The sequence below is a fragment of the Manis javanica genome, chromosome 15 (genome assembly GCF_040802235.1).
Source record: "Manis javanica isolate MJ-LG chromosome 15, MJ_LKY, whole genome shotgun sequence".
In the NCBI taxonomy this organism is placed as follows: Eukaryota; Metazoa; Chordata; class Mammalia; order Pholidota; family Manidae; genus Manis; species Manis javanica.
In genome coordinates this window covers 87859869-87882045 of record NC_133170.1, presented here as the reverse complement: position 1 = coordinate 87882045, position 22177 = coordinate 87859869, and the positions used below count along the sequence as shown (strand labels likewise).

General features: G+C 42.1%; 1 protein-coding gene across 7 annotated transcripts in view; it reads right to left on the bottom strand.

Annotated features, from left to right (window-relative positions):
- Positions 1 to 22177, bottom strand: part of LOC108401536 (zinc finger protein 337-like) — a 169907-nt gene that overhangs the window by 48588 nt on the left and 99142 nt on the right. For 3 of the 7 annotated variants that reach the window (XM_073223042.1, XM_073223041.1, XM_073223043.1), the window contains exon 5: positions 11510 to 14809. The exons of 2 other annotated variants lie outside the window; for them this stretch is intronic. In XM_073223042.1, coding sequence (XP_073079143.1) covers positions 12279 to 14809 — 2531 coding nt within the window. In that variant the 3' untranslated portion in view covers positions 11510 to 12278. 2 more of the 7 variants (XM_073223044.1, XM_073223049.1) reach the window with 2 other exon arrangements.

The window sequence follows — 22177 nt, the reverse complement described above, 5'->3', positions numbered from 1 at the left end:
ATTTCACTCTTGCGTTTATACCGTCACTGTATTTTGTTCAGATAATTGTTCTACACTTGTCACCAAATATTGTAAGTAATTTATGCAGCTCAGATGCCTGTAAGTAAACCGTGAGCTTCTAACAGGGAACTAACAGTCTTGGTCATCCTCATGTGATGCAGGGCAAATGTTGAATGATAGATGCTGGATGGACAGATAAAAATCCAGGTCTCTGGAATTGGTTCTGTTGACACATCCTTTATAAATAACTTGTGAAATGATCGGAATAGAACCTGGTGCTTCTGACTGTACGGGGAACGCTTTATCGCCTGAGACTACACCACCAGCCTTAGATGTGGGCCTCTTCAAAGGAAACAGGCCTGCTCTCAGAAATCACTCTGAGTGAACTGTGAAATCGGGAGGTCTGGACACTGGGCTTGGGGAGGACGCAGGTACTGCCTATATGCACCAGCTTTTTTTTTTTTTTTAGACTTCTGGGAAAGGAATTTGTTTTCATCCTCTTGAAGCCTGCCCCTCAAGTGTCACTACTCAAGAGGAAACCTTCTATAGAAATGGAGGTTTCTCAGTGAACAAGGCAGAATCCATTTCTGCATTCCTGAGTTTACCTTCTGGCACTGAATGAACGCAGTTCTCAAGTTTAAATACATTGGTCAGATTAGGCCACATTGAGTAAAGTTGTTTGTGCAAAGACTTGAACGTGTAATAATAGGAGACTGTGCGATTGTCAGGCAGGGTGCTGTCAGCCATGTTTGGTGAGTATGTAATTTTAACTTCGACTTTTCTTGTATTTTTTATTTTGCTATCTTTAATGCACAAGTAAACAAACATTATGGTTACTAGACTCCCCTATTATCAAATCCCCACCACATATGCCATTACAGTCACTGCTCAACAGCATACTAAGATGCTATACAATCACTACTTGTCCTCTCTGTGTTATACTGCCTTACCTGTGTCCCCCATCACCACCTACATTGTACGTGCAAATCATAATGCCACTTTTTCCCCCTTATCCCTCCCTTCCCACTCACCCACCCCAATCCCTTTCCCTTTGGTAACTGTTAGTCCATTCTTGGGTTCTGTGTGTCTGCTGCTAATTTTTTTATTCGGTTTATGCTTTGTTCTTATACTCCACAGATGAGTGAAATCATTTGGTATTTGCTTTTCCCTGCCTGGCTTATTTCACTGAGCATAATACCCTCTAGCTCCATCCACGTTGTTGCAAATGGTAGGATCTGTTTTCTTCTTATGACAGAATAGTATTACATTGCATACATGCACCACCTCTTCTTTATCCATTCATCTACTGATGGACATTTAGGTTGCTTCCATTTCTTGGCTACTGTAAGTAGTGCTGCAATAAACATAGGGGTGTATATGTCTTTCTCAAAATGGGCTGCTGCATTCTTAGGGTAAATTCCTAGGAGTGGAATTCCTGATTTAAATGGTATTTCTATTTTTAGTTTTTTGAGGAACCTTTATACTGCTTTCCACAATGGTTGAACTACTCTACATTCCCACCAGCAGTGTAGGAGGGTTCCCCTTTCTCCGCATCCCTGCCAACATTTGTTGTTGTTCGTCATTTGGATTTTGGCCATCCTAATTGGTGTGAGGTGATACTCATTGTGCTTTTAATTTGCATTTCTCTGATGACTAGCGATGTGGAGCATCTTTTCATGTGTCTGTTGGCCATCTGAATTTTCTTTGGAGGAGTGTCTGTTCAGATACTCTGCCCATTTTTTAATTGGCTAATTTATATTTTGTTTGTCGAGGTGCATGAGCTCTTTGTTTAATTTAGGATGTCAAACCCTTATCAGATCTGTCATGTATGAATATATTCTCCCATACTGTAGAATGCCTTTTTCTTCTACTGACGGTGTTCTTTGCTGTATAAATGACAAAGGTTTGTCATTTGATATACTACCATTTGTTCATCTTTGCCTTTGTTTCCCTTGCCCAGGGAGATTTGCTCATTAAGAAGTTGCTCGTGTTTATGTCCAAGAGAGTTTTCCCTATGCTTTTTTCTAAGAGCTTTATGGTTTCATGACTTATATTCTGATCTTCCATCCATTTTAGATTTACTTTGTCTGTTGGGTTGGAGAATAATCCAGTTTCATTCTCTTACATGCAGCTGACCAGTTTTGCCAACACCAGCTGTTGAAGAGGCTGTCATTTCCCCATTGTATGTCCATGGCTTTTTATCATGTATTAATTGACCATATACGCTTGGGTTTATATCTGGGCTCTCTAGTCTGTTCCATTGTTCTATGGGTCTGCTTTTGTGCCAGTACCAAACGGTCTTGATTACTGTGGGTTTGTAGTAGAGCTTTTAGTTGGTAAGCAATATCCCGCATGCTTTATTCTTCCTTCTCAGGAATGATTTGTCTATTTGGGGTCTTTTGTGGTTCCATATGAATTTTAGAACTATTTGGGTTAGTTCATGAGCAATGCTGTTGTTGTTTTGATAGGGATTCCATTGAATCTGTAGATTGATTTAGGCAGGATGGCCATTTTGACCATATTAATTCTTCCAATCCATGAGCATGGGATGTGTTTCCATATATTTGTATCTTCTTTAATTTCTCTCATGGATGTCTTGTAGTTTTCAGAGTATAGGTCTGTCACTTCCTTGGTTAGGATTATACCTACGTGTTTCATTCATTTTTATGCAATTGTGAATGGAATTGTTTTCCTGATTTCTCTTTCTGTTATGTTATTTTTTCTTGTATTCTCTTTGATTTAGAGTCTGCATTGAGATTACTAGGTCCACTCTGATCTCTTCTGGTCACTCTTTGTATGTTACATCATTTTCCATCCTCTCAGGTACAATCTATTTGAGTCTTGTATTGAAACTGTACCTTTTGTGGATATGGTATAACGTATAGTTGGGTCATGTGTTCTCCACTATGCAAATCTGTTTTTGATTGGAATGTTTAATCTTTGACATCTAAGAATTTCTGGTAAGGCAGGACTTCTCTCATTTTGTTACTTGTTATCTATATATTTTACAGAATTTTTGTCTCAATTGCTACTTTGCCATATTGTTTTGTGTTTAGTTGATTTTCTGTTTTGAATTGTTTGAACTACTTTCTCATTTCCTTTTGTTTTGTTCTGTACCAGTTTTCTTGGTGGTTACCTTTACCTTGTAATTATATTTAACACTCTATAGTTACAACAACTTTGAATTTATGACAATGTACGTTCATGAGTAGACAAAAACTCTGCTCTTTTACAGAGGGGTTAACACCACTTTCAGTTTAGATACCAGAAAATTGCACCTTTATTCACTGTGTCCCCAAAAATATAAACTAATAATTATATGGAACATGGTACCTGCTTAAGTTCCATAGAAAAGAAAATGCAGATGTAGAAGCCAAAATAATGACACTAGCTTGGAAATTAATAATTTGTAATGTATTTGCCTTTTAAATCATGTAGAAAGTAAAAACAGTTACAAACCCATTTAGTATTAGCATCCTTTCATTTCACCCTGTGAGTCTCCCTGAGCATTTACTGCAGGGCAGGTCTGGTAGTAACTAAATTGTTCATCTGCAAATGACTGCTTTTCTCCCTCCCTTTTAAAGTTCACTTTTGCCAGATACAAAATCCTCGGTTAACAGGTTTTTATTTTCCTTTCAGAGCTATGGAGACATGGGCCCACTGCACTCTGGCCTCCGGAGTTTCTGATGAGAAGTCTGGTTTGTATGAGTTGCTTCTCTTAATTTTGTAACATTCAACCTTAGCCTTTTCAAGTTTGATGTTAGTGTCTTTGCATGATTCTGTGTCAGTCTTGTCTTTTGTGCTTTAGACATGTGTATATTTATGTCTTTCACCAACTCTGGATGTTCTATTTCTCTCCTTTCTGGTTCCCTTGCAATGCTTATGTTGGTCCACTGCATGGTGTTATGCATGTCACTCAGGACTTTTTCTTTTTTTTTGGTATTTTTAATCTACAATTACATGAGGAACATTACGTTTAGTAGAATCCCCCATCACCAAGTACCCCCTACAAAGACTGTGACAGTCACTGTCCATCAGCGTAGTAAGAAGCTGCAGAATCACTACTTGCCTTGTGTTGCTCTGCCCTCCCTGCCTCCCCACCCCACATTATACATGCTGATCATCCTGCCCCCTTTCTTTTCCGCCCCCTTATCCCTCCCTTCCCACCCATCCTCCCCAGTCCCTTTCCCTTTGGTATCTGTTAATCCATTCTTGGTTTCTGTGATTCTGCTGCTGTTTTGTTCCTTCATTTTTTTCTTTGTTCTTATACTCCACAGATGAGTGAAATAATTTGGTACTTGTCTTTCTCTGCCAGGCTTATTTCACTGAGCATAATATCCTCTACTTCCATCCATGTTTTTGCAAATGGTAGGATTTCTTTTCTTCTTATGGCTGAATAATATTCCATTGTGTTTATGTGCCACATCTTCTTTATCCATTCTTTATCATGATGGACACTTAGGTTGCTTCCATTTCTTGGTTATTGGAAACAGTGAGGCGATAAACATAGGGCGCATCTGTCTTTTTCAAAGTGGGCTGCTGTATTCTTATGGTAAATTCCTTGGAGTGGAATTCTTGGGTCAAATGGGATTTCTATTTTGAGCTTTTCGAGGAACCTCCATACTGCTTTCCACAATGCTGGGTCTAGTTTATATTCCGACCAGCAGTGTAGGAAGGTTCCCCTTTCTCCACAACCTCAGCAACATTTCTTTTTGTTTGTCTTTTGGATGGTGGCCATCCTTACTGGTGTGAGGTGATATCTCATTGTGCTTTAAATTTGCATTTGTCTGGTAACTAGCCATGTGGACCATATTTTCATGTGTCTATTGACTACCTGAATTTCTCTTCAGGTTTTTTTTACATTTCTTCAGTTTTCTCTTCCTGTTCCTCTGATTCATTTATTTCTATTATCTTAAATTCAAGTTCATGAATTCTTTATTCTGTTTCCTCAAACTTCTTTGAATCCCTTTAGGGAATTTATTGTTGCAGCTAGTGTATTTTTAGCTGCAGATCTTCATTTTCATTTTTATTTGTTTTCCATCTGTTTAATATTTCCATTTTTTGCCCATGCATATTCTTGACCTTCTTAACCTCCTTAGTTCTTTCACATCCTATAAGACAATTGCTCTAGAGTCTTTGTGTCATACACCTGCCATCAGCTCTCCCATAGAAACACACTTTTTCTTCTTTGAATGAGTCATACATACCTGGTGCATTGTATGCCCCATAGTTTTTCTGGAAAACTGATATTTGAATCTAACAATTTGTTATCTGTGGGAATAAACTCTCCCCCTTCACCAGGGCTTAGTGTTTTGGTGATGTTTTTATTTTTGACTGTTGAAGGCTGTGTCAGTGACAAGGATGATCCTGAGTTTTAAATTTAGAATCTCCCTTTATTTTTCTACCAGAGCCTTCCTTTCCTTTGGCTGTGTGGTCACTGTCCAGTTTTCCTGTATATGTAATTCCTATTCAATTTTCCAGTTTAATTAAAGCTCCAGAGGGGAAATGAGAGAAATGGAGGAACAGAGTGTTCTGGCCCTTGAAATCTCCAGGGAATCTCTTCTGCTGGACAGGGTGGGGCTTGCAGCCAAAAGGGAGGAAAAACATTGACCACGTGCACTCTGTCTGGGCCTATCTGGCCAGAAGCAGCAGTCCTCGTTCAGAGACAAGATCCCTGAGACCTGGACTCGTCCTTTCTTCCCTGTACGGCTCCTGCAAGTTGTGTGCAAGCTGCTGCAGGAGTGCATGGCTGTGGCCCTGGGGCTGGGAGGCTGCCAGTGTGCAAGGAGCTGAAAGGGATAGAAACTAACCACAGGTTACCTTCCTAGGCTTTCCTTGGAAGTTGTAAGGCTTCAGTAGCCTCCAGAGCCCAAAACATTTGCATCATGCAGGTTCTGCCAGTCTATGTGTTGTATCATTGGGAGACAGATTCCAGGGGCTTCCTATTTTGTCATCTTTCCAGAATGTTACAATGAAGTTTTCTTTTTGTCCCCAACAAATTATTCTTTTATTATTTCTTTTTATTAAAGTATCATAGATATACAATATTATGATGCTTTCAATTACACAAAACTGGCTCAAAATTCACCCATATTGTTAAGTCCCCATGCCCTCCATTGTGTCAGTGTCCCTCAACATGGTATAATGTTAGTCATTAGCTGTATTCTCCCTGCCATACTACCGACCCCATGGACAAACTATATAATCATTTTCTTTAACACAAAGCTTAAATTTAAAATTAAATCAGAAAAGATTAATTTCATATATACTTTTTCACATATATGATGGTGTTTAAAATGAAAAATGGATAAAAAGACTAAGAAAAATGCAAAGGAAATTGAAAAGCATTAACATATTTGTATGCTTTGTGAACATTTTCAGCCTTCTTATGCTGAAATTAAAATTATTTGCCTCGATGCTTTCATCAGGATACCACTAAACCTCTACAATGTTCCCAAATGTCAGTTCATTCCTGCATGTTGTAATATACATTTTATTCTTGCTTTAAGCCGAGAATTATTTCAATGTATTTTTAAAAGTTTTCAAATGAATATATTTCTTGTAATGGTTTAATTCTTCTTTCGGCATTCTATGTCGTTAGATTTCCGTTTTTTAAATGCAAGTACATTTCCCATCAAGCACCTGATCAGGACTTCTGAATTTTCATACTCAGTTCAAAGAAAAGTGTATTATGTAAAGGTGTGTATGTGTAGAAACAAGACAATGCTTGGCTTAAAGCAAAAATAAAAATGGATATTACAACATACCGGAATGATTTGAAATTAAGAGAGTAATGAACAAATTCAGTGGTATTTTGACAAACACAAAAAGGAAATCCAGTAAATTTAATTTCAAAGTAAGCTTGAAGTCAAAGCAGATTCAAACTTTCCTGAGAAAATAAACATAAAGACATAAGCTTGCATAGAGCAGACAAACTACATCAATGATTAAGAAAACCCAAACGTTGTTTTATGATTAAAGCTTTTTAAGGATAATCCCAACTTAATGACTGGAATAAATCCTGTCTGGCCATGTCATGTAATTATTTTTATATATTGTTGGACATTAGGTACTAATAGGAGTTCCTTACTATGTTCATAAGATATATTGGTCTGTTGTTTTCTTTTTAATGTCTTTCTATTCTTTGAATAGTAACACTGTCCTTAGAATGGGTTGAGAAGTGTTCCCCCTGCTTCTATTTTCTAGAAGACATTGTAGAAAACTGGCATAATTTCTTCTTTAAATATTTTATAGATTTCATCAGTGAAGCCATTTGAGCCCGGTGAATTCTCTTTTGGGAGGTTATTATTGATTCGATTTCTTTATTAGATATGATCCTACTGATGTGACCTATTTCTTTTTGTATGAGCCTCCGTAGACTGGGGCTTTGAATCATTTCATGCATTTCTCCTAATTTACCAGATTTCTGAACAGAGTTCTACATGTTCTTTCATTATTATTTTCATACCATGGTATCAATAGTGCTGGCTCATCTTTTAATTTTTGATATTAGCAATTTGTCAATTCTGTTAATTAACCTAATAGTTGATCAATATCTTTGGTCTTTTCAATGCAACAGCTTTTGGTTTCCTTCATTTAGTCTACTGGTTTCCCATTTATAGTTTCATTGATCTCTGGCCCAGTGTTCATTGTTTCTTGTTCTGCTTGCTTAGGGTCTATACTGCTCTTACTTTTTAACTTTATATGATAGATGGTTACATTAAAGAATTATTTCTTTTTCCATCCTTATGTGTGCATCACTGGCATAAATTTCTCTTTACAATGCTTTCACTGCATTTCACAAATTGCAACAAATTGTTTTCATTCATGTACAAAATACTTAAAAAATATCTTTCCCTAGTACTTCTGTTCAACCCATGTGGCACGTACAAGTGCATTTTTAAATTTCCAAGTATTTTGGTATATTGATGTATGTTTCTGGTATTGAGCGCTAGTTTCATTTGACTGATCATACAGTGAACTTTTTATGATGCGCGCATTAGCTTCTGGCGGCCACCATAACTCGTTACCACAGACTGGGGGACTTGAACATCAGCTGAGTTCCTCACAGCTGTGGAGCCCAGAATTCCAGGACTAAGGTTTCAGCAGGGTTGATGTCTTCTGAGGCCCCTTTGGCTTGTGAGTGGCTGTGTTCTGCTGCCTTCACATGATCTCTCTGTGCCTATGTTGCACTTCCTGTTTGTAATGACAGCATCCTATGGGGTTAGGGCCCAACCTACTGACTTCATGCACACTTGGTTACTTCCTTATACACCCCGTCTCCACATGCAGTCACATTCTGAGTTACTGGGGATCAGGACATCAACATATGAGGTTCGGTTGGGGGAACACACAATTCAGCCCATAGCAATGTCTCTTCTTTTAAACATATTGTGGTGGGTTTTACTGCACAGAATGGTGTCCACCTTGGTGAATATTTCATATGTGCATGAGAAAATGTGTATTCTGCTGCTGTAGGATCAAATATCCTGTAAATGTAAGATCCAATCATATCATAAGTGATTATCTACTCAGTTGAAATCTGTCCTAGTTTTCTGCCTTTTGCGTATTTCAGTTACTGATAGAGTGCTGCTTAAGTGGCCACCTCTTACAATAAGCATGTCTGTTTCTCTTTGCAGTCCTATCAGGTTTTGCTTCAGGTATTTTGAGGCTGTTAGGTGCACAGCAATTAAGGATTGTGGTAATTTCTTGGAGTGTTGATCCCCTTATTACTATGCAATGCCTCTATTTGTCAAGGATAATTTTTCTTGTTCTGAAATTGGCTTCCTTTAAAGACAATGTATGTTCTCCAGCTTTTGTTTATGATAGCTATGATATACCTTTTGCCACTTACTTCACCTTGCAGTGTGTATTTAAATATAAATGATTTTCCAGAGAATATGTGGTTCTTTACCTTGAAAGGAATTGTTAGTTGGATTAATATCTATCATAGATGTGTTTTGCATTCACTGCATTTTCTCTGTATGTTTCTCCCTTCTGTGAATCTGAACTTTTCACAATTCTGTTTCCTTTTAAGAAATCAATACTTATTTTTAAAACTTCCAATAGTTCATCAGCACATTAACAACTCACACAGATCCTCTAAAATAATGTTATACTGTCTCATGGGCAGGTTAGATACCTTATGACAGTGTAATCCCAATCCCCATTGCATTCATTCATTTTAATTATTCAAAAGCTATACATTATTGATATTATTTTGAAAATGAATCAGCATGTCCATTAAGAGTTGTATTTACATTCCCAGCACTCATTTACGTAAAACTGACATTCTCATATATACTGTATTCATATATATGTACATTTCTCATATATGTATATAAATATACATTTTTTTTCACTGACAAAGATTTAACACATCCTACAAGTCAGGCCTACTGACAAAATTTTACATTTTTGTTGCCTGAGAAAGGCCTTGTTGTCCACTTCTCAATGAGCATTATGGGATACAGAATCCCAGGTTAGTTTCTTTTTCTTTCAATTTCTTAAATATTTCATTCCTATCTTGTTGGAGTGTGATTTCTAGAGGGCTCCAACTTACCATTTTTTGCTGGATGCTAAAAATTATGTTACCAGTGATGCTAAAGTAAAACCTCCATGATTGTATATTAATGATATGTTAATTTAAAAAATGATGTTAGGTATGACAGAAGTGGAAGTAACCAGGCCTTTAGTGTGGTTTTATACTTATCTCAGTTGGGCTGTTAGTATTTGTTGCAGCTGCGTGTCAGACGCGTCAGTGCCTGCTTCTGTCCTCTCGGTCTCCCCTGGTGGGCTTTTCCCTAAGAACTTGTTCTTAGAGTGTCTGGGTTGTAATTTACTGCAACTATACCAGGCTCGATTGATCTGGTGGTCAAGTTTGGGGAAGAGTGTTCTTAAATCTTGTGACTAATTTCCATAAAGTGTTCCCATGTCCCTGTACTAACCAGTGAATGTTTACCATTTAGGAGGTGTGATTCACTTTCTTTAGCTTCTAGTAAAAAAGCTCCTTGCTTGCACTTTATGTTCATGTTGAAATGAGCTCTTCCCAATGTTTTCAGGGATACTTGGGATCTGAAGCATCTCTTAGTGGCCCCCCACCCTGTGTGTGAGAGGAGAGCGAGAGGGAGGAGAAGCAGGCTAACTCCCCTTCCTCCCAGTCAGAGGCTGAGGCAGGTCTCAAGGTCAGGACCATGTTAGGTGGGTCAGTGCATGTGTGACATTTCTCAGAAAAGTTACTTCTACCCACGGCATATTTTAAAGTGGTTCCTTTATTTTTCCCCTGCTGGAAGCATGAGTTTTTCTCAGATCTTCACTTACAATGTGAACATGCTGAAGGTAAACCTCATGAATTTGTGGTGATTTCTCCCCAAATGACCAACAGGCATTGTTCTTACTGTTCATTTCTCCCAGCTGGGAGTCTGATGGCAGGGGTGTAGTGTGCAAGGCCTGGTGCATGCAGGTCAGGCCGCATCGGCCCCTCTTCCTTCCTGAGAACATTTTCTAAGGAGGGCATAGTCACGAATATGGGTCGCACCACTGAGCTCTTTCTGAAAGACACAGACCCGTTCCTTTGAAGTCTGACCAAGGAGGATGGGGTTTTCCTGGTTTCTGTGGGGATAGAATCCTAACTGCACTAAGCACCTGCCCTGAGTACAGCCCACTGTCCTGCACTTTGAATATTTTCACTTTTCCTACTCTGCCAAGACCCTGTGCTCCCTCAATCCCTCCTTTCCCTTTACAATGCCCATCACCCCAAGCAGCAATGAGATCTATACACACGCAGATACGCTTAACTGGCTCATGCAAATATGAACCCCAGGAAGTCCCACCACCCGCCATCTGGAAGCCGGTCTGTAAGCCTGAGACCTAGGGGAGCCGATGTCATGAGTCCGAGATCAGAACGCCCACGTGAAGCTCTCTGGTGGACCTGAGCACCCAGGGTGCAGATGTCTGAAGGCAGGAGAGGGTGGAAGTTGCAACTCCAGAAGAATATTTCACACTTCACCTGTTTGTTCCATTTGGGCCAATGATGCTGCCCACAAAGCTGAGGACAATCTCCCCAGTTTGCTGAGCCAAATACTCATCCCAGGGACAGCCTCCCAGAAACACCAGAATAATGTTAGCTCTCGGGGCACCCCTTAGTGTAGGGAACACAGTTAACCCCCAGTCACTGACTCCGTGTTGCACACGAAGAGCCTTCTGCATCCCAGTGTCCTTCTGCAGTGTTTATGGAGGGCAGCAGGGAGCAGTGACCCATTAGTTCCTCATCTGTACATTCAAGTGCCCAAGTCATCACACCCATCACACCTATGCCTCCACGAGGGCATTCCCCCGGGGACGGCGGGGGAAACAAGTTGAGCACCTACCTGTGCCCACATGCCAACCTGCTCTTCTGCCAGACATGCAAGAAGCCAAAACCCTAATCCCTATTTTCCACCCACGTTGTCAGGCTGCTCTGAGTACCACTTGTGCGATGGCTCTCTGCAAGGAAGACACTGAGATGACACTGAATAAAAGAAGGCTTTTATCTGGACAGAGAATGCGGGAGAACATGGGGAGGAGGTGAGGCTGGTGGGAGACGGGAGGCAACAGGAGCGTTTGGTGGAAGAGCCCCGGACAGCTGGGTAGCCTCAGGGAGGGCGTGTCAGCAACAGCCCTGCCCTGATCCCCGGGCTGTCATCACCGGCTCAGGGCTGCCCACGGGAAGATCAGTCAGTCACAAGACCCGGTCTGCAGGAGAGACATTTCCCCAGGATCCCGGGTAATTCGCTCCCCTCCCCTCCCCTGCTGTCTGCTTCTCAAACCTGGACATTGTGTGTCAGAATCTGCCTTAAATACTCAGAACCACGGAGACTTAATTTTCATGGATGGGGAGCATCTCCAAGTTCAAGTCTTGGTAGACCTGCGGATCTCCTTGGCCTGCGTGATGCATCCGCAAGCGGGGTCACGGGCTCAGCTGCAGCTTTGCACAGCAGCGGTTACTTCACGGGAATGGTTGACCACCATAGGCAGACCCTGAGGTGCGGACGGTCAGCCATCGACTAATGCTTTGGCCACACGCTGCACACAAGTGCTTCCCTGATGAGTGGAACCTCTAACACCCACACGTGTGATTATGGCTCACGTTCCTCTGCATGAAGCACACATGGGCCCTTTCCTCCACGTGTGCACTGGGGACTTGGCCACACTCCCTTCATACAAAAGGCTTCTCCCCTAAGTGTACCTTCTGATGTCTCTGGAGATTCGATTTACTCTGAAAACCTCGCCCACAATGACTACACACAAAAGGTTCCTCCTGAGTGTTTCCGCTGGTGGTAGACGAGGGATACCTTGTGGAGAAAACCTACACCACACTCCGTGCACTCAAAAGGCTTCTCCCCCGAGTGTCTCCTCAGGTGGGAGGTAAGAGATGATTTATTTAAAAACCCTTGTCCGCACTCCCTGCACTCAAAAGGCTTCTCCCCCGAGTGCGTCCTCAGGTGGTAGGTAAGAGATGATTTGTGGAGAAAGCCTTTCCCACAGTCCTTGCACACAAAAGGCTTCTCCTCTGAGTGTTTCCACTTGTGGGTTGTCAGGGATGATTTGTGGGCAAAGGCTTTCCCACAGTGCTTGCACAGAAATGGCTTCTTCCCCGAGTGTCTCCACTGGTGGGCGAGAAGAGATTTTTTTCGGGTAAAGGCTTGTCCACACTCCTTGCAAACAAAAGGCTTCTCACCTGAGTGTGTCTTCAGATGACGTAGGAGATATGACTTCATGCTGAAATTTCGCCCACAGTACCTGCACACAAAAGGCTTCACCCCCAAGTGTTTATTCTGATGGTTTATGAGACTGGGCTTCCACCTGAAACTCTGCCCACAATACCTGCACACAAAGGGCTTCTCTCCTGAATGTGTACGCTGGTGGGAGTACAGGGATGGTTTATGGTAAAAGCTTCGCCCACACTCCTTGCACACAAAAGGTTTCTCTCCTGAGTGTGTCCTCTCATGGGAGATCAGGCCTAATTTTCGTTTATAGGCAAGCCCACACGTCTTACACACAAAAGGCTTCTCCCCTGAGTGTGTACTCCAATGGGATTTGAGGGATGATTTTCGGGAAAATCCTTGCCCACAGTCCTTGCACACAAAAGGCTTCTCCCCAGAGTGAGTCTTCTGGTGGCACATCAGGTTTGATTTATGGGTAAAGCATTTCCCACACTCCGTGCACACAAAAGCTTTCTCCCCTGAGTGAGTCCTATGGTGCTCTATAAGGACTGATTTATACATAAAGCCTTTCCCACACTCCGTGCACACAAAAGCCTTCTTGCCTGAGTGAGTCCTCTGGTGGCACATCAGGGTTGATTTACGGATAAAGCCTTTCCCACACTCCTTGCACACAAAAGGCTTCTCCCCCGAGTGTGTCCTCTGGTGGTACATCAGGTCTGATTCATGGATAAAGCCTTTCCCACACTCCTTACACACAAAAGGCTTCACCGTTGAGTGAGTCTTCTGGTGGTGCATCAGTTCTGCTTTACGGATAAAGCCTTTCCCACACTCCTTGCACACAAAAGGCTTCTCCCCTGAGTGAGTCTTCTGGTGGTACATCAGGATTGATCTACACATAAAGCGTTTCCCACACTCCTGGCACACAAAAGGCTTCTCCCCTGAGTGAGTCCTCTGGTGGTGCATCAGGTTTGATTTATGATTAAAGCCTTTCCCACACTCCTTGCACACAAAAGGCTTCTCCCCTGAGTGTAACCACTGGTGGGCGACTAGGCTTGATTTTTGGGTAAAGCCTTTCCCACACTCCTTGCACACAAAAGGCTTCTCCCCTGAGTGTTTATACTGGTGGCGGGTCAGGTGTTTTTTATGGGAATAGCGTTTGCCACACTCATTGCACACAAAGGGCTTCTCCCCTGAGTGAGTCCTCTGGTGGTGCATCAGGTTTGATTTATGAGTAAAGCCTTTCCCACACTCCTTGCACACAAAAGGCTTCTCTTCTGAGTGTGTATATTGGTGGGACATCAGGGCTGATTTTTGGATGAAGCCTTTGCCACACTCCTTGCACACAAAAGGCTTCTCCCCTGAGTGTGTCATGCAATGGTATCTCAAGGCTGATTTATGGGAAAACCGTAGCCCACACTCATTGCACAGAAAAGGCTTCTCCCCAGAGTGTGTCCTCTGGTATGTTACGAGGTTTGACTTACTGCTGAAGTCTGGCCTACCCTCCCTGCACATATATGGAATCTCTCCTGGGTGCATCTTCAGGTGCAAGAAGAGTGCTGACTTATCAGTAAAGTCCTGTCCACACTCCCTGCATGTTAAAAGATTCTGTCCACGATGTGCTTTTCTGTGTTCGAGTACGTCTGTCTTCTGGCTAAAGCCTTGCCCACAATTCGCATGCATGAACCCCTCCCACCCTGAATTTCCTACTCCTTCAAAAACTTTGCCTGTTTCTTTAGGATTTACCTTCTGGGCTTGGCTGCCCTCTATTTCCACCACTGAGTTCCTTTGCCCCAGACTTACTGCCTGGGTGGGGTGTGGGCTGGAAGGTATCCCAGACATCTGACTCCCCCTCCTCGGGAAGGTCTGGGAGTTTTCTTCTCTCTCTTGACCTGCTCCCTTATGACCATGGTCACTCTGATGAGAGAGTTCTTCCTGCTCTTGTTCCTGGTGCTCCAGCCCAGGATTCCTCGGCTGTGGGTTATTTGTTGCACGTGCACCTGCAGACATCTGAGCAGAATGGTCGTGAATCGTGTGCCTCAAGAGGATGTGCTGAGCGGAGGCCAGTGGGCAGCAGGGAGAGAGATGGATTTCTGGCTTTGCTTCTGCTGAAGAGAAAAAGTGCCCCATCAGGATGGTCACAGGCGACGCAGCCTGGACCACCACGCAAGACAAATGCCACCACCTCCCATGAGGGTTCCCCTCCCGGCCCTGCTCTTCCGTCTAGTTGGAAGCTTCTATCTTCTCATAGAGAGAGGAATGTACACACTAGCGAAGGATTTTCTTCAGTCTGTTATCTGACTTCAGGTAGTGCATCATCTAAGTTACAAATGCTACTCAGCCTCAGGAGGGAGATCTTCCTGTGTGTGACAACATGGATGGCCCTGAGGTCATCATGCTGACTCACGGAGGACAGACAAATACTGCACGACAGCACCTGTATGTGGGATCTGAGAAACAGAAACAGAAATAGACGGACAAGCAAGGAATCTAAAGGACACCAAGGGTGGGGGACGGGCTGGTAGCAGGCAAAACAAGGTGAGGGGATGAAGATGCGCAAACTTCCAGCTATAACATAACTAAGTCACGGGAAGTAGTGTACAGCACAGGGAAGATGATGTAATTAATTTGTGAGATCATACATGGCTAGTATTATCATGGGGATCATTTTCTAATGCATAAAAGTAATAAATCACTGTGGCCTGAAATGAATCACACCTGAAAACAATGGGAAGTTGTACATCAATGACACCTCAGTCAAAACTGTATCAGATGTCACCTATGGTGTAAACACACGAGAGGCTCCACAACACATGGACTACATCTTTCAACGAATTGCTGGGCCCTGTACCCTTCCCGCTCAAAACTCAGTTTCTTCCACTTTTGAGTCCCCCACTCCAGCCGACACTGACGGAGGTTTTTCTGTTCTTTGGAAAATGCTCCTTCCTGACTGGGTAGAAGGAACACAAAATACACCCATATAAATCTGCTTGGATTCATGGTTTACTTGGTCTGAGTTCTGCTCAAAGCTGATGACATGGTCAGAGAGGCCTCTGCTGTCCGTCCTGTGTGACCAAGTCACCCACTCCCAGCCCACTATCCCAACGCCACCCCCACGTGCTTCTCTGGTAGTGCCTTCACAGCACTTCTTTCCTGAAATCACAGAGGCGGTTAGGGGTGCTCCTGTGCCTACCACCAGTGCAGGTAAGCAAAAAGGAGAGGGGATTGTATGGGCCCCTTCAGTGCTGCATTCCCAGGGTGACAACAGAGGTTGGCATGGAATAAAAGGCCAACTGATGATTCATGAATGAGTATGTTCTATGAATGACCACATCCTAATAGTATGATGTCTTAAAGGTGAGCAATTAAGAACACTAACAAGAGTCACCTTTGCTGAGAAAGGTGGGAAATATTTTAGTAGACTTGATTTTTATTCTGCAAGCTGCTCACCATTAAGTGCCAATGTGAGAAAATAATATATACACACACAAAATGAATACAAAAACCACCTGTAGAAAGGAAATATTTACACTCGCTATTGTGGCTACAAGGAAAACAAAACATTCATGTTCAGAAGGAAAATCTGCAGTAAAAGGAGAAAGTCCACTTTGGAATGCACTCCTGGTGCTTTTGGCCATCAGTGTGCAGACGGTCCCAGCGGATCACCCGGCACCTCTCAAACGTGTGACTTTCTGAGTATTTACATGTCACCCGAGGGCTTCCAGTTACTCTCAGTGGCTTCTGACCATTCCGAGGATACAGCGCTAGCTGCATCTACAAAGCCTGAGAAATAAGAGTGTCTGTGCCGGCAGCCTTTGTTGTGTACCACCTGGGACACCCCAGGTTCCTGAGCCCACTGTGCTGGCTTCAAGCCCCTGCAAGGGCCCTTGTCAACCCTAACAGGCCTGACATGGACTTGCTTTTGTAAGAATTCTGTGGTCAAAATATGAACACTGGGGTCATGTTTCTACACTCACAGTCTGACAAGTTGGTGGCAGAAAGAACCACTCTCCTTAAAATTCACTGTCAGATAAATCAATGAGCAACTGTGTTGGGGTGGGAAAGGAGCTGCTATGCTCGGGAAAATACAGAGCAAGGAAAGAGAAAGACGTCCAAAATCTGAATGAGCTCCCTCCATGCAGACCACACGGAATGGGCAAGTCAACAATGCATTGGTGTTGGCACAGAAGGCCTGGTACAATTCCACTCACATCAAGGTCCAGAAGCGACCAAGTGCTGCCCACTGGGCAGAACCACAGCAGTGGAGGCCTTGGGGGATGGAGAGGTGGGGAAAGGACTGGGAAGGGGCCTGTGGAGATGGGCTGGGGAAGAGCAGGGCTCAGCTCACCCACATGCATGCACATGAGAACGCATGGCCTGTCACTGCAGGTCTGCACATGTCATGGTATTCGGACTCTACCTACAAAGACCCGCACGGAAACATGTGAATATTGGTTGGATGGACTTCCATGCAGTAAGGCTCAAGAGTTATAGGAAATGGTGTGTGAAACTCCCTTTGACAGCACCAGACATAAAAGGGGATCTTGGACAAAAGAGGAAGGCACAGATGGGGAAATATGTCATCAAGAATATACAGCAAAATGCTAGGTGTTGAATACAACAAATAAAAATTTCACAATCTTGGCACTAAGTATTGTGGGATGTAGACTTAAAAGACACATGGGGAGAGGTTAAAGACGGCAGAATAAGAAGTGAGACAGAGAATCCCTCCAAGAAACCACATATAATATGAAAATACACTTAATACAACTAATCCAAAAAGAGCAACAGGAAAAAAGACTGGGCCAGGCTGCATACACCTGGGAAGAGAGCAGACCTCACTAAACAGGGTGATGTACAAAGCCCTGATCCAACGGGACTCAATCCCTTCCCTGAACCCAGCTCACGGGAGGAAGAGAAACACAGTGGGGAGGGGGTGGAGCCTGAGGCTGCTAAACACCCAGCCCTGGAGATCTGCTTTGGGAGCACAAACCTACACTGCATTTTGCCCTGAAGATTAGTGGGGTTTTAAAGCTAAGACAAGAGGAATACTCAAAGGGACTGAGATTTCAGATGTATTTGGAAAACAGGGATCCACATGCCGTGGCTGTGGGACAAAGGAAAGGTGGGCAGTCTGAGTGGCTTCCTAGCAGCAAGAGGGCTGCTGAAGGAGTGGGGATTGCCCAGACCTTGCTGCACGGGAGATGGTATAGTGGACAAAGATCTCTGGGTGCGCTCTGCCCAACAGCTTGGGAACTATCGGAAGCTTCAGGTGCTCCATTTCCCTGGCTGGCTGGCTACTCAGCTCCGAGAGTGCCACTGTGTTATGCAGCCTACTGCGCCTTCCTCCTTGCCTGCTTGCACAGACTCACAAACTGGCAGTCCCTGCCCTGGTGTCACATCAGGCAAAGGGAAGACCACCTATACCAGCTACACAAAGCACAGAGGAATACAACTGTGTGCTCTGTCCACTGGTTTTGACAGTGGAGACAGGCACTGCAGCTGGTAAGCAGGTAATAGCTCTTTCCTCCCGCTAGGCACTAGCGCCGCTAACCTGACACCCCCAACATCACTTCAGGGGATGAGCAGAACCAGAGACTAGAGCTTCTGGGCACTACAGGGTGCCACACACAAATATGAAATGCCAAAGGGATATGGTTCAAACAAAAATCTCACAAACACCAGATAAAAGGCCAAGAGAAACTGAACTCAGCAGTGTTCCTGAATGACATTTCAAATAAAAATCATAAACATGCTCAAGGAGGTACAGAAAAATATTTAAGAACTCAGAAATGAATTTAGGATGGAGATTTCATAATTAAGAAATTCCACACCCGAAATGAAATATAAAAAGGAGGGACTTAAAAGCAGATTACATGTAGCACAAGAAACGGTAAATGGAATAGAAATTAGAGAAAAGGAATATAAGAAACCTGAGGAACAGAGAGAAAAGGGGAAGTATAGGAATGAAAGAATGTTCAGAGAACTGTGTGGCCAATATAAGCAGGACAATATTTGTATTATAAGGGTACCAGCAGAAGGAGACAGAGAAAAAGGGATGGAAAGTGTCTTTGAGGAGGTAAATGCTCAAAACTTCAATCTGTGGAAGGAGATACTCTCTCAGGCCATGGAGGTGCACAGATACCCCAACACAAGAGACTCAAGGAAGACAACACGAAGACATGTGATAATTAAAATGGCAAAGATCAAGGATAAGGCAGACTTTCAAAAGTACCTAGAGAGAGAAAAAAGATCACATAAAAGGAAAGCCCACCAGGCTAGCTTCAGATTTCTCAACAGAAACATTACAGGCCAGAAGGGAGTGGCATTGATATATTCAATGCAATGAAGCACAAGGGACTTCAACCAAGAATACGCTACCCAGCAAGGCTAAAATTTAAATTTGAAGGAGGGATTAAACATTTTCAGATATGCAAAAGCTGACAGAATTCACCTTCCACAAACTACCTCTACACTGCATTTTGAAGGGACTGCTATAGATGGAAGTATTCCAAAGGCTAAATACCTGTCACCAGAGGGAATAAAACCACAGGAAATAAAGCAGAACAATTAATCACTAAGCAGACACAGAATCCAATCAACTAGCTGCAAACTAATTCAAGGAGCAGACAAAGAGTACCGAATATGATACCTAACATACAAAGAATGGAGGTGGAAGAAAAAGGAGGAAAAAAAAGAACGTTTAGGTTGTGTTTGTTATAGCATACTGAGTTAAATTAGACTGTGAGATGCTAGGGTTATTACCCTTGAATTTTTGGTAACCACAAATTTAAATCCCGTAATGGCAATAAGTACATACCTACCGATAACCACCGCAAATAGGAATGGTCTGCATGCAGTAATCAAAAGATATTGAGTCACTGAATAGATAAAAGAAACAAGACCCATCTATGTGCTGCCTATGAGAGACTCACCTCAAACCCAAAGACATACACACATTGAAAGTAAAGGGATGGAAAAAGATACTTCATGGAACTAATAGGGAGAAAATTGCAGGACTTGCACTACTTGTATCAGACAATATATTCTTCAAAAGAAAGAAAGTAACAGGAGACAAAGAAAGACATTACATAATGATAAAGGTGTCAATCCAACAAGAGGGTATAACCGTTATAAATATCTATGCCCCCAACAGATGAGAACCTACATATGCGAAACAAATACTAACAGAATTAATGGGGCAAACAGAATGCAATGCATTCGTTTTAGGAGACTTCAACACACCACTCACTCCAAAGGACTGATAACCAGACAGAAAATAAGAGACACAGGCACTGAACAACATTTCAGAACACATGGACCTAACAGACATCTACAGAACTCTACACCCAAAAGCAGCAGAATACATATTCTTCTCAAGTGCACACACATCTTTATCAAGAATGCATACAGTAGGCCACAAAAAATGCCTCACTAAATTCAAAAACATTGAAATTCTACCAACCAGCTTCTCAGACCACAAAGCTTTGAAACTACAAAGAAATTACACAAAGAAATTACAAAGGAGGCTTACTAACATGCTAGAAAGAAAATCAATGGATCAATGACCAAATGAAAACAGAGATCAAGCAATATATGGAGACAAATGGCAACAGTGATTCAACACCACAAAATTTCTGCAGTGCAATGAAGGCCGTGCTAAGAAGGAAGTATATTTCAATACAGGCCTACATCACGAAAGAAGAACAATCCAATATGAACAGTCTAAGCTCACAATTAATGAAACTAGGGAAAGAACAAATGAGACCAAAAGTCAGTAGAAGGAGGGACATAATAAAGATTGGAGCAGAAATAAATAAAATCAAGAAGAATAAAACAATAGAAAGAGTCAGTGAAAGCAGGAGCTGGTTCTTCAAGAAAATAAACAAAACAGATCAACCCCTAGCTAGACTTACCGAGAAAAACAGACTCTACACACAGACACAGAAACAGAAATGAGAACGGAAAAATCGCCACAGACACCACAGAAATAGAATTATAAGAGAACACTATGAAAAATTATATGCTGACAAACTGGATAACCCAGAAGAAACTTTCAAGAAAAATACAACCTTCCAAGGTTGACCCAGGAAGAAACAGAAAATCAGAATAGACCAATTACTAGCAAGGAAATTGAATTGGTAATGAAAAAACCACGTAAGAACAAAATCCCTGGAGCAGATGGTTTCACTGCTGAATTTTATCCAACATTTGTGAAGACCTAATACTCATCCTCCTTAAAGTTTTCCAAAGAGCAGAAGAGGAGGAAATACTCACAAAGTCACTCTATTAGGCCAGCATCACACTAACAATTAAACCAGGCAAAGACAGCACAAAAAAGGAAAATTAGAGACCACTATCCCTGATGAACACAGAAGCAAAAATACTCAACAAAATATTAGTAAATTATATTCAAAAATACATCAAAAAGATCATGCATCATGATCAAGTAGGATTTATTCCAGGGGTGCAAGGATGGTACAACATTCGAAACATCCATCAACATCATTCACCACATCAAGAAACAGGAGGACAAAAACCACATGATCATCTCTATAGACCCTGAAAAAGCAATTGACAAAATTCAACATCCATTCATGATATAAACTCTCAACAAAATGGGTATACAGGGCTAGTATCTCAACATAACACAGGTCATATGTGAGAAACCCACAGCCAACATCATACTTAATAGAGGGATGATGAAAGCTTTTCCTGTAAGATCGGGAACAAGACAAGAATGCCAACACTCCCCACTTCTGTTCAACAGAGTACCGAAGGTCCTAGACATGGCATTCAGAAAACACAAAGAAATAAAAGGCACCCAGATTGGAAGGAAGAAGTTAAACTGTCCATGTTTCCAGTCGATATGATATTGTACATAAAAAATCCTGAAGAATGCACTCCAAAACTACTAGATCTAATATCTGAATTCAGCAAAGTAGCAGGATACAAAATTATTACACAGAAATCTGTTCCATTCCTATACACTAATGACGAACTAGCAGAAAGAGAAATCAGGAAAACAATTCCATTCACAATTGCATTAAAAAAGAATAAAATGCCTGGGAATGAACCTAACTAAGGGAGTGAAAGACCTATATGCGGAAAACTACAAAACATACATGACAGAAATTAAAGAAGATATGAATAAATCGAAATACTTCCTCTGCTCATAGATAGAAATAATTAATATTGTCAAAATGGCCGTCCTACCTAAAGTAATCTCCAGATTCTATGCAATCCCTCTCAAAATACCAACAGCATTCAATGACCTAGACCAAATAATTCTAAAACTCATATAAAACCAAGAAAGACCCAGAATAGCCAAAGCAATCCTGAGAAGGAAGAAAAAAGTGCGGGGGATTACACCCCCAACTTCAACCTCTACTACAAAGCCACAGTAATCAAGACAATATGATACTGGCAGAACAACAGACACATAGAACAATGGAACAGACTAGCGAGACTAGATA